General features: G+C 43.1%; 1 protein-coding gene across 1 annotated transcript in view; it reads left to right on the top strand.

Annotated features, from left to right (window-relative positions):
- Nucleotides 1-13,358, top strand: part of SASH1 (SAM and SH3 domain containing 1) — a 179,742-nt gene extending 166,384 nt beyond the window's left edge. Inside the window, exons 18-20 of the mRNA XM_050951603.1 lie at nucleotides 4,450-5,576; nucleotides 8,410-8,541; nucleotides 9,439-13,358. Of these exons, the coding sequence (XP_050807560.1) occupies nucleotides 4,450-5,576; nucleotides 8,410-8,541; nucleotides 9,439-9,699 (1,520 nt within the window). The 3' untranslated portion in view covers nucleotides 9,700-13,358. The remainder of the gene's footprint in view (nucleotides 1-4,449; nucleotides 5,577-8,409; nucleotides 8,542-9,438) is intronic.
- Nucleotides 13,359-13,648: the final 290 nt, after the last annotated feature.

Genomic DNA, 13,648 nt, shown 5'->3' with positions numbered 1-13,648 from the left:
ACTTGAGACGCCTTGTTTAAATAGGAGACTTAGAGTTCACAATGACGGGGTTTTCAGCCTTTTGAAAGACCACCCAATCTCATCTGTCCGAGCTCAAATATGGGGGACCTGCTACAAACATAATTTGTGGGAAGGTTTTGGGTTCTGGATTGGAGCTGAATGTGGAGCATTTTGCTTTCCTAATGGGAGGTTTTTAATGGCCTTCTGGATCCAGCCCCTGGAAAGTCTGTACAGCACCCAAAAGATTGAATATATGTTTATAGGGCGATAGATATACAAAGTCTTTTACGTACGTGGACTTTTCTGTTTTTCTAAGTAGTAAAAATCACCAGTTCAGGATGTCTAAAATGATCCAAACATCATTCATTAACTGCCCTACATTTTACTGTGCTCCTAGCCTTATTTTTAAAAAACAACTTTAAAAAAAGGCTGCATCTCTTAGTAAGATCTACAGAGCTTCTTGTCATCTTCATCAACCAATCCATGAGCCATGCCTGTTGTGGAAAATGCAAAACATGCTCTTATAAAATGATCTTGTCTCAAACAGTGAACATAAAATACTAGTATACCACCCGGTCTTTCCACTCGAGTAGGACATTCCGATTTAAGACTAATGCTAAGGTAAGTCCATTTGAAACACTTCTCCCTTTCATAATACAGGAACTCCTCACTTAATGTTGTCCAGGTTAATGTCGTTTCACTGTTGCTGATCAATTAGGTAACATGCTCATTTAAAGTTGTGCAATGCTCCCTTCTAACGTCGTTTGACAGCTGCCTGTTTTGTCCACTGCTTGCAGGAAGAGCAGCGCGTTGCAGCTAGCTGGTGGGGGCTTGGAACCAGGGTGGACCATCAGCCCGCCTATCAGCTCCCCACTCCCCTAAGTTCCCTGTGCTGCAGCCACCCAGCAGGCTAGCAACTGCAGCTGTCTCTCCCCCCACTGCCATGTGCTGCTCCTGCCCTCTGCCTTGGAGCTGCTCCCAGAGACTCCTGCTTACTATACAGGGGGAGGGGGAGGAGGGGGGATAATGTCAGGGTGTCTCCCCCTCCCCCCAGCTCCTGCACCCCGCTTACCCCATCTTCCATAGAGCAGGAGGGACACACAACAGATGGAGGGAGCTTCTAGACATTAGCTGTGGGTCTCAGGGTATGTCTACACTACGGGATTATTCCTATTTTACATAAACCGGTTTTGTAAAACAGATTGTATAAAGTCGAGTGCATGCGGCCACACTAAGCACATTAATTCAGTGGTGTGCGTCCATGGTCCAAGGTTAGCGTCGATTTCTGGAGCCTTGCACTCTGGATAGCTATCCCATAGTTCCCGCAGTCTCCCCTGCCCATTGGAATTCTGGGTTGAGACCGCAATGCATGATGGTGCAAAAACAGTGTCGCGGGTGATTCTGAGTAAATGTCGTCACTCATTCCTTCCTCCGTGAAAGCAACGGCAGACAATCATTTCGCGCTCTTTTTCCCTGGATTACCCTGGCAGACGCCATAGCACAGCAACCATGGAGCCCATTCAGCCTTTTTTTTTACTGTCACTGTATGTCTACTGGATGTTGCTAACAGAGGCGGTACTGCAGCGCTACACAGCAGCATTCATTTGCCTTTGCAAGATAGCAGAGACGGTTATCAGTTGTTCTGTACCGTCTGCCATGCCATTGTAAATTGGCGATGAGATGACGGTTATCAGTCGTTCTGTACCGTCTGCTGCTGTCATGGGTGCCCCGGCTGAGGTCCGCTGGGGGCGCAAAGACAAAAATGGGAATGACTCCCTGAGTCAATCACTCCTTTATGGTATCTAAAAATAGAGTCAGTCCTGCCTAGAATATGGTGCAAGTGTACTGGAGAACCAATGTACCAGAGAACCAGAGAGCACAGCTGCTCCGTGTCAGATCCCGCAGAAATGATGAGCTACATGCCATTCTAGGGGGTGCCCCTGCAACAACCCCACCCGTTGCTTCCCTGCTACCCCAACCCTCCTGGGCTACCGTTGCAGTGTCCCCCCATTTGTGTGATGAAGTAATAAAGAATGCAGGAATAAGAAACAGTGACTTTTTAGTGAGATAAAATGAGGGGGAGGCAGCCTCCAGCTGCTATGATAGTCCAGGCAGGACATTAAATGGTGCAGGGGAGAGGAGCCCAGCATCCCGCTGCTATGATAGTCCAGGCAGTACAGAATCTTTTCTTTACACATGAAAGGGAGGGGGCTGATGGCCCCCAGTTGCTATGATGAAGACAGTTACCAGCCGTTCTGGACCATCTACTGGGAATGACCAGGAGTCATTCCTATTTTTACCCAGGTGCCCCCGGCCAACCTCACCTGAGGCCAGCCAGGAGCACTCATGGGCTGATGATGACGATGGATAGCAGTCATATTGTACCGTCTGCCACCGGGGAAGGGAGGGGAGAGGATACTGCTGTACACTGCCACAGCATCGCATCTACCAGCAGCATGCAGTAGACATAGGGTGACATATAAAAAAGTCAAGAAATGATTTTTTTTCCCTTTTCTTTCACGGAAGGGAAGGGGAGTAAATTAACGAGCTATACCCTGAACCACCCCAGACAATGTGTTTGACCCTACAAGCATTGGGAGCTCAGCCAAGAATGCAAATACTTTTCGGAGACTGCTGGGGACTGTGGGATAGCTGGAGTCCTCAGTATCCCCTCCCTCCCTCCATGAGCGTCCATTTGATTCTTTGGCTTTCCGTTACGCTTGTCGCAGCACTGTGCTGTGGATTCTGTGTCATAGCCTGGAGATTTTTTTCAAATGCTTTGGCATTTCATCTTCTGTAATGGAGCTGTGACAGAACAGATTTGTCTCCCCATACAGCGATCAGATCCAATATCTTCCATATGGTCCATGCTGGAGCTCTTTTTGGATTTGAGACTGCATCGCCACCTGTGCTGGTCAGAGCTCCACGCTGGGCAAACAGGAAATGAAATTCAAAAGTTTGCGGGGCTTTTCCTGTCTACCTGGCCAGTGCATCCGAGTTTGGATTGCTGTCCAGAGCGGTCACAATGGTGCACTGTGGGATACCGCCCGGAGGCCAATACCGTTGATTTGCGGCCACACTAAGTCTAATCCGATATGGTAATACCGATTTCAGCGCTACTTCTCTTGTCGGGGAGAAGTACAGAAACCAGTTTAAAGAGCCCTTTATATCGATATAAAGGGCCTCATTGTGTGGACAGATGCAGCGTTAAATCGGTTTAACGCTGCTAAAATCAGTTTAAACGCGTAGTGTAGACCAGGCCTCAGCAAGCTAATTTAATTAACAAGGCAGTGTACTTAAGCCTGGGGTCAGCTACTTAAAGGGGAAATGCACATTTTTTTTCTCTCACACACAGGGTGTGTATCTCTGTCTGCCCTCCCTCCTTTCCTGCTGCCTTGTACAGTGTTGAGAGTTAACCCTTGAGGGCTCAATCCATTGCTAGTTCATTTAGCAGTAAGGCATTCCCTGGGAAATATCCCACCTTCTGACTCCACCACCTCAGCCAAGCTTCACAATCATCATCACTGTGTACCAGTATTAAATTGTTTGTTTAAAACTTACACTGTGTGTATCTATCAATAGATAGATAGACATAGATATAATGTGTGTGTATGTATGTATAGTCTTTTGTCTGGTGAAAAAAATTTCCGTGGAACCTAACCCCCTTATTTACATTAATTCTTATGGGGAAATTGGAGTCGCTTAACATCGTTTCGCTTAAAGTTGCATTTTTCAGGAACTAACTACAACGTTAAGTGAGGAGTGACTGTATAAGACACATTTCTCTGACTGCTAAACACAGCCCTTGAAAGAGGCTAGTGCAATAGCAGTCCCAAAACAATTCAAAGTGCCTCATGGTTTCCCCTTGTAAACAGGTCACTGCGCATTTAGACCGTGAAATAATAAGGTGGCAGGTCTGTCATAATTCTAGTTAATAAACATTATCTCAAAAGAAATACAACATTAAGGGATAAAATCCATTCTTCAAGAGTGAGTTCTCAAGCATAATTAGAAAACAAATAATTATTGACCTAATGTAGCCACAAACATGCCAAAACTGTCTGATTTTTATAAGTTATTTCTTTGTAGGGATCAAATCTGTTACCATAATGTATAGGCTATAGTACACCAAGAAAAGTTGTATTAAGCCATGTCATCTTTGCAAATTTGGATAAAGACTAGAATTTATCTTAAATTTATCTCACTACTTAGGGATATTAAGCAGCTTTTATAAATCAAACTAGAAGCTCTCAAATGAGTCTGAGCAGAATTGTCCTGAAGCGCAGCATAGATAGACACACCAGAAAAAAGGGACAAGACATAGACATGTCTTCAGTTACCAATGAAGAATCCTTGTGTTTCAAAGGCATTTAGTGGTGATGCAGGTTCCTGGCGGTGCTTCCTTTGTACATTTCTCCTCCAATGATTTGTAATGTCTTTTGTTCTTAGGCAAGACTCGGAGGACCTGTCTGTTGCCCACAAAGTCAGCCAGTGAGCACTGTTTTAACAGAAACCAACTGCCAAGTTATCCAACTCTGCCTTTGACTAAATCGGTAGAAGCTCTCCAGCAAGGACAGAAGGAAATACGGTTGAGCTGCTTTCATCATGCTCCCAAGAGCTGCATCAAGCCTTCAAGCATCACAGGTTTGAAGAAGAATCGCAGAAGTTTACCAGCAACTGTCTGCCGGAGCTGTGAGACTCTGGATGGCACCCAGAATGCGGCCAAGTGGCCAAGATCTCATTCACTGGATGACCTCCAAGGAGAATCCAGCACTGACCTACCGAACACTAGTAAGAAAGTAGATTCTTTCCCTCAGGATGCACTGGATGTAGCAAAAAAGACAACTGGCTCCGTCCTGAAGCCTAAGGCTCCTGGGGGTGTCATGAGGGCAGAAGAGAATCTACCTAAGCAAAATAAAGGAACTGCTGATTCTCAGAAGGGAAAAACTAGGAAATTGGACTACTCAGTAACAGACACTTCAAGTGGGACTCCTACTCAGTACCTGCTTAAACGCTGGGAGGCTCTGCCTACTTCAGTTACACACAACATAACAAGGACACCTCTGGAAAATCATCATAAAAGCAGTCATGACCTTGAAAGGGCTGATAATTCTCCAGTCCTCAAGGAAGATCTGAAAGCTGAGCAAAAGGGCGTGAGCGAGGCAAGAATTCAGTCAAAAAATCTTTCACGGCCGCCACCAGTCCCTGCCAAAAAAAGCCGAGAACGCCTTTCTAATGGACTATATCATCCCCCTCTGACCCTAAGTGGAGCCCTTTCAAGTCCAGATGCACCATGTTTGCCGGTAAAAAGGGCCAGTCCATCCAGCCCCATTGATTGCCGTGTAGTACCTGACTGTAGGCCCTCTTCTGAGCAGCCCAGTACTCCTCCAAGCACACTGCCCCCTTGGCTAGCTGAGCTTTCTGAGACTGCTAGCATTCAGCAACATGTGGTAAAGCTAGGCCCTGCTTTAGCCAGGAAAGTCTCTTGTACTAGAGGACTGGATCTGGAAATGTTGATAGAAAACAAGTTGCAGTCTGAAGAGATTGATCTCACAGAGGAACCATATTCAGACAAGGTGAGAAGGGGCTAATGTCTCAACATTTTAACTCTGGCCTTTATAACAGCTCACTTTTCATTGTATCTGGTGAATTATTTGTTCTCTCTAAATCATTGGAAAAGATGGAAGTATCTTTCAGGCACTCTGTTGTTAGTCTGACAGGCCGTTCTGTATAGTATATCAGGCCTCACACCCAAAGGCAGTCTTTCAATACCAGTAAAGTAAATAGCTGTTTGGGGCCTTGCTGCTTTGAACTAGGGTGACCAGATGAGAGGACGGAAATATCAGGACACATGCGGGGAGGGCAGAGGTCGCCGGCAGAGGAGGAAAAACAAAAAGCCAGCGGAGTGCGTCCCGACCGATGCGTCAACAAACACCTAAATATCGGGACAGTCCCAGTCCCGATTTTATCGAGACGTCTGGTCACCCTACTTTGAACTCTGCATTTCCTGCAAACTCTGCTACTTCCAGTATGGGTTTGTCTTTTCCAGCTATACGGTTTAAAAGAGAATAAAACCACATACCTCCCTACTCTTCAGCAAGAGGACTTAACGAGGAGGCAACTCCTAGAAGTGGGAATCTGGGCATGAGTTTGGGATCCAGGCTGACCCTGATTACTCTGTAGCCATTCCTTTGAAAGACAACACAGTTCTGCCCATTAATTCTGTTCTGTCCTTTCTCACACCAGTGATGCTTCTCAGAACTAAGGTGAGTTCAGAGACCCTCCCTGGAATTTGTAGAAGGGTTCAGCAGCCAATGTGCTGAGTCATAAGCAAAGCAGTGGGAGCTTCTGGGTGCTGAGCACTTTGGGAAAATCTGACCTGTAAATAGGTGCCTAAATGAGAACTGAGCTCCTTTGAAAATCAGGACCCCATCTCACTTTGAGGAGTGGGTGAAGCCAGCTTAATCACTCAGTGTTGCAGACTTACCATTAGTTGCATAACCAGCAATAGGCATTAGATATTAGTCAGCTTGCTTTGATGTCCACTTTTTTCTGACCAAAAACCTTGCAAGTACTCTCTGAAGGAACAAAAGTTTGGGAGAAATACATGCATACACACACTTCAAATGAGTGCTGATTTTGAGCAGGGAAAATGGAAGGGGAAACTGATCAGTTGAGGTTCATTGTCCATGCTGGATGAAGTGCAACAAGGATACAAAGAGAATAAATGGTGAAAATCAATCCAATTAAATGTGTTTTAATGATATAAGGCAACGATGTGCCACCCTAAGTGTGTCTAACTGAGGCAGTTGCAGGGACAAACCCTAATCTTGCAATGGTGTGTTGATGCTCCATTGATATGTGACAGCACTTTGTCATTATAGTGCAGCAGCTGCATGAATTGATGCAATGAAAGGGTATGATGAAAAGACAGTTTCATTTCCCGTTACCTCCACATGTTCCTGGCTGTTGGGAGGGAAGATGCTTTTCCCACTCCACTCTTGCCTAGTGCAGGGCTGAAATGGAGCAGAGTTTGTCCTACACAGACCGTGTTGGCACTCTGCCTTACATGTCTCATCACCTCTTTTCCCTACCTGACACACAGTGAGTCCTACCAGAGATATGGATAACATCTCAAGGACTAAACTCATTGGAGCAGAAACTATCTTTTTGTTACGTTTGTATCACACCTAGCATAATGGGGCCTGGTCCAGGATTGCAGCTCCAAGATGCTACCTTAATACAAATAATACTAATACTGAACAGCCACATCTAGCTTAGTGTAAACTAGATTCCACACACAGGACCATATCCTCTAGTATGCCTCACCTTCTACCCAATGCACTCAGGAGGAGGGACATAGATGACTTCCTGCCTCCTCTCCATCTTCTTCTCCCGCTCACCCCCCCCATTCCCAGAGCTGCTGTAATTGCACTGGATATTGAAGGTAATTTATGAAAATATTAATGCTACCCTGTTGTTTAAATGATTCAGTGATACATCTGAAAGCCTGTATGATGTTACTGCTTCTCTGGCATAATGGCTAGGGATGAGGAGGGACCTCTTATTGACTGGAATATCAGTCCCCACGCTGGAGGGAAGTACATATGAATGTTTATATGAAGAATAGAAATATAATTGTAAAGAGGTCAAAAAAACTCGAAAGGTTTTGGAAGGCTATAAAATATATTCTGCATAAGGGCAAACGCCAACTTCTAATGGGGGTTTGGAAGAAATGTTCCTTGGCATAGGCTACCCCAGAATTGCCTATTTGACTCACTGTTGGAAACAGGATACTGGACTAGATGAACCACTGGTCTGACAATTCCTATGTTCCTAATGCAACACTAACTCTGACCATTATCTCCAGAGGACCCCTAAATCTGTCAGACATCTCCCAAATTGTACAAGTCAAGAACCAGGAAATCCATATTGATCAGATCAGTTTGCTCCAGCCTTGATGACAGTCGTTTTCTGACTAGGCCCAAGAATAACAAAATATCTGGTAAAATTCTGAATGCCAAAATGTGTGCTGCCCTATGACTTGTCAGAGGCAGATTTCACTGGTGGAACTATGTGATGGCAGAAAGAGACTTTGGATAAAATGATGGCCCTGTTTGAAGTCCTTGGGATTTTTGCTCGTAACTTCAGTAGAGCCAGTATTTCACCCTTCTGAGGCTGTGTAATGGTAAAGGCTTTATGGACCAGTGTCCCAAATGCCCCACTGTAGGTATTGTTAACACTAAATGAAACCCCATTCTTTGTGACTCTCAGAGAAATCTAAAGCTCCCCTTGTCATTTTGTGTTTGATGTTTGATTGTACAGAAACCTTTCGTTGATTTGTATTGCTTCTGGGTTTTTTTTCTTTCCCTCTTCCTTCTTCCTGCATGGCTGGATGGTAATTTGCAGCATGGTCGCTGTGGGATTCCTGAAGCTTTGGTGCAGAGATACTCTGAAGACCTAGAGCAGCCTGAAAAGGATGTTGCTACAAACATGGACCAAATCCGGGTGAAGCTGTTGAGGAAGCAGCACCGCATGGCAGTGAGTGTCTCTGTAAACCACATTCTTTGCTTATAAATACATAGTTAATTGAATGATGGTGAATGGTACTGGATTCATAGCCCGGGAGACTGAAATCCTATGTTTGCAGAGATACAGCACAGGTAGCAGCAGAGCATACCACCCCTTCATCCCTCCCTCCTCTGTGCTGGAGGGGAACCACTTCCAGTATTGAGAGTGGAGTTGAGTTGCCCTGCCCATTCAGTCTTTGGCATCTCTGATGAGAGCAACAAATATAATAAAAGGTTTGGAAAACCTGACGTAAGAGGAAAGGTTAAAAAAAAATACTGGGCAGGTTTAGTCTTCAGAAAAGAAAACTAAATGGGGCCCTGGTAAGTCTTCAAATATGTTAAGAGCTCTTATAAAAAGAAAAGGGACTGATGTTCCCCATACCTGCTGAAGGTAGGACAAGAAGTAATGAGTTTAATCTCAGCAAGGGAGATTTAGTTTAGAAAGGAAAACCTTTTTAACTGTAGGCATAGTTAAGTTCTGGAACAGGCTTCCAAGGGAAGTTCTGGCATCCCTGTCACTGGAGGTTCTTAAGAACAGATTAAACAAACATGTTAGAAATAGTCTAGATATACTTGGTCCTACTTCAGATTGAGGGGACAGACTAGATAACTTCTCGAGATCTCTTCCAGCCCTATATTTCTACGACCAGCTACTAACAGCATGTTGGGAACAGTTAAAAAGAGTAGAATGAGTGGTCAGCAAATGACTTTCTCATTGCCTAACACACACAGGAGAAATAGCTATCAAGGTTTGAAACATCCCTTTTCTAAAACTATCAAATTCTTACCACGTGGGGGGTACAGAGGAAGATTGAGAGTAAACTAAGCAGTCAAAAGGTTACATTTTGTTTTCTCTTTCTCTATCCAGATTCCGAGCGGAGGGCTCACTGAAATCTACCGAAAACCTGTATCCCCTGGACATATCACATCTATAACTGACTGGCTGGTTTCTATTGGCCTGCCTATGTATTCTGGCTCACTCACAGAAGCAGGATTCAACACGCTGAGCAAAGTGCCTTCTCTGTCACAAACTTGCCTTCAAGAAGCTGGCATCACAGAGGAGAGGCACATAAACAAGCTCCTGGCAGCAGCAAGACTCTTCAAACCCCTCAATCCAGAGGCAATTTAACATGCCCTGGAATGTGGCACTGTCTGAGACCCCACTGCTTCTTACTGCACCAGTTTTGCCCTAATTTCTCCACACAACAAATGGGATCAAGCAAGTGGATCCCAGGAATAGGCAAATAAACTCCTCAGAGGATCGTCCTTTTTTCTGCCTTTAGCAACTAAAGAAGAAAAGAAGCAACCGCCAGGTAACAGAAGTGTGGTACTTCCTTAGTCCTCAACAACAAAGTATTTTTAGTTCTGAAAGTGCACAGGGCTAGCCTGTGGTTACACAGCATCCCAGGTGACCATTAAGCTAAAGGGGCCCTTGCACACTCTCCACAAGATTGTGACAGCTACACCCGCTGTCAGCTCTGTTTCTGTTGCAAGGTCTCTATGACTAGAAGGCCCACTGTAATGCTGGGTCCCAGTTACCAAGAGTCAGCCCTGAAAGCCACGTACAAGCCAAGGTGCAGCTCACTGGCAAAAGCTGTTTAGCAAATCATCTTGGTTTTTTTGTTTGCTTGTTTTGTTGGTTTTAGCAATCAAATGCTAAATACGTACCCTTTTTGTCATCCTCTCTGTGGCTTGGTATAGTTCCTATAGACCATAGAGCCTTTAGCTAGGCCAGAATAATGAACTGGAATTAGTTTACAATATTGACCATTTCTGTTGTTCCAGTACAACTAACCTAACAGAGTCCAAAACTCCTTTTGTGTATAGAATTGGGTCATTTTTGTAACTGCTTTCTCGCAACCAGCTTTTTTTTATTTGCCTTAAAATCAGATTGCCAGCAGTTATCTAGTGTTCACTTATCTGTATCCAACCTTGCTTCATTCTGTCGTCATTCCATGGCACTTAGGGTGATTTTCAGTTAAAGTAACTTCTGTAAATTGTCTTGTAACATCTTCTGTTTGTAGAGGTGCTTTTGCAAATGCAAAGTTTCCATTGTCAGGCTAACTGTTCACAGCAGTCTGCATTTGCTGCTGTTATTAAAATGTTCAGAGTTATCTTGCCTTGTATATATGTAACTGCTTTTCATTTTAATCATATTTTTATGTACTGTGTTATACTGTCAATCATTATACTGCAGCTTTGACTTGGTATCCTGACCATATCAATTCAAAACATTGTTTTTTTCAAAGGAAAGATTGCCCTGGGGAAATAAAATGCACCGAAGAAGCAAACTGTGTCCCATAGAAAGTATCAGAGCAGTAATTTCACTGCCTAGAGGAAGAAAACCTCAGTGTCTTATGAATTATGCTGTCATTTTACAAAACTTGATGTCCCCCAGTATCGAGTGCTTGAAATATCTTCTCTTCAGAAGAAAGTGTCTTTCTGGAATGCTGGACAAACCATTTTTTGTCCATAAAATAATGATCCTATTTTCTGTCTAATCCACTGTAAAATCTCCCATTCACAGCTGTGGATGCTAACAGATTTTATTTTTGTACGTGGGCACTCATTTTATATACCAAATACAGATCACCATGAATAGTATTAACTAGATTTTTTTCTTTGGTGTCTATATCCTATGTACTTTTCTTTAACTTACAGTAGTGGAAACTCTTCATTGTAGACCGAGTAGGTTTTCCTTTGGCAGGTGAATTGAAAGAAGTAGTCTAGTGATCTGAGCACAGGCCTAGAAATCTATTTCTATTGCCAGCCCTGCCACTACCTTGCCAGGTGAATTCGGGCAAGTCACTTCCCCTCTCTGAGACTCTATTATTCCACTCATAAAATGAGGATAATGATGCTTACTCATCCTGATAAAGTGCATTCAGACTGATGAATGAAGTGCTGAAAGTGCACTATTATTATTGCCTACCCTAAATCGGGTACGTAGTAAATTTTACCCACGGCAATAATCTAGCTCTGAGTGTAATATTAAGTGTCAGTTTTATTTACCTAATTTCATTTGTCACCAGCCTCTGTTATTTTTAGCACCTCTGCCCTAAATTCTGCCATCAGAATTAAAGACACCAATGTGTATAGCATAACTAATTCACTTATTCATATCATCTGAAATTGTTCTGGATCCAGAGCTCCTCTGGATTTTGTCTAAAACCTTATTAGTGCTTTTCTCTGGGGAACTAGTAAGCTCTAGTGTGACAGCATCAGGGAATGTGTGACATAACTGAATGTTTTGCATAGGTGGCTAAACTCTTACATAGGAACAAAGTGCTTATAGTATGGGCCTTGGTTGTTATAGCAATTATTGGACTGTCATCCCTCTCTAAGGCTTAAAGGGAAGCCTACAGAAAGCAGTAGCTGGAAGGAGTGCTGAGACATCCACTGATAGCTGGGGTCACCAATGATTACAAGTAAGCAGACTGCAGAATACCCATTAGCAGTTAGCAGGGTAAGGGACTGCTTACTATGCACAGTTTGAGTATGAAGCATCATCTGATACAAAAGGAAAACAATCTTTGCTCATTGTGGGAAAAAGAAGTCATATAATTTTAAAAATCCCTCACCTTCATTTTTTCCCCAACCTGATTAATAACAGAAGAAGAGTCACAGCAGAGAAGGAAACAATCTGGATTTTTGAAGCTCTCCATGTCCCAAACACTCATTGTAATTTCTGTACCTTTTGAATGATATAATAGCACGGAGAAATCAAAACACACCTATCAGGACTTTGCCATGAGGAAGCCATTCTGACTTGGATTCCTCGAGATTTTTGTTGTTAATATTGCTCTTTGATCTGTTTTTTAAAGTCTGCCATTCAGTCTTCTTTTGTGTTATATTTTTAGCATATGTTTTTATTTTAGAAAAGCCTTACACTGCTCAGTGTGAGCTTCTCCTGCTGGTTTCAGTACAGTTCAATGGACAGGTGGGGGATTGCCTGGTGTAACAACAATACCCTATTCTTTACAATTTCCTTTTGAAGTGCAACACTCCAAGCAAAAGTTAGCTCGTTGGCTATTGGGAAGCACAAAAGAAGCCTGCTGATAAAATCCTAATCTGCTCTGCTCAAACAAGTACTGCTCTGTGTCCACGGTGTGCAATTCTAACTTGAAAAGCTATTTAGTAAGGGAAGAAGCATTCCCATAATGTTAGCAAGCAACATTACAATTGTACGCTCCTATTAATGCCAGTGTATTACCATCTGAGTAGCTAGGATATACTCTGTGTCCCTGGCCCTGTGCTCTTGTACGAGACTGGGAGCATGGGAATGTGATCAAAGGCATTAAGTATTATATTATTTAGCCAGGTCGTTCTCCCTAAGAGCAGCAATAGAGGTCAATTCACCGAGTCACGGCTGTACAGTTGTACTGTATTATTTTTAGAATAAATAATACTTTTGGTCCAAGATACTGTCATCCTTAATTGATGCCCTCTGGGGAAACAAAACTGTCAAGCAAGTTATGTAACAACTAACAATGTTGCACTTTCTGTATATGAAATCAGTATTTAAATAACTTATTTTTCTCCATTTGCTGTTCTTCAATGATGTAAGTAGCTGTAATATACCAGTACCCAATATGTCCTTACAGTTTGCTTCAACCTGAGAAAGCTGTGTATTGTAAAGAAAACAACAATATGAATGTGTAAAGATTATTGTGCTCTTTCATTTAGCAAAAAAAAAAAAAAGTTGACAAAAGGGTTTTCCTGTGTATCAAACCTTGTCTATAATTCTGTCATACTGTTCATAGACAAAAAGTAAATACATTTCCTCAGTCTTATGTCTCCTTTTTTTGGAACTCCAATATCATGAAAGTGAATGGAATGGAGAGACTGACCGATTGCCTCCAGTTGAAAGAAGCAGCATTCAGTGTTTTCACTGCTGAATTTTTCCTTTTATAGGGTATGTGGCGGTGCTTTCAGGTAACACTTTCAAACATGGGTGCCTGAAGTCAGACATATTTTTTAAAAAACCCAAAAAGCAGCCATTTTTTACTGGTGCTGCATCAATTTCACTAAGTATTGTGGTGTTCAGTGCATTTTAAAATGAAGCTACTTCTTTAGGT

Source organism: Gopherus flavomarginatus, chromosome 4 (genome assembly GCF_025201925.1).
Source record: "Gopherus flavomarginatus isolate rGopFla2 chromosome 4, rGopFla2.mat.asm, whole genome shotgun sequence".
Classification (NCBI taxonomy): domain Eukaryota; kingdom Metazoa; phylum Chordata; order Testudines; family Testudinidae; genus Gopherus; species Gopherus flavomarginatus.
Note: the sequence above shows the minus strand (reverse complement) of the source record. Positions and strands in the feature narration are given on the sequence as shown.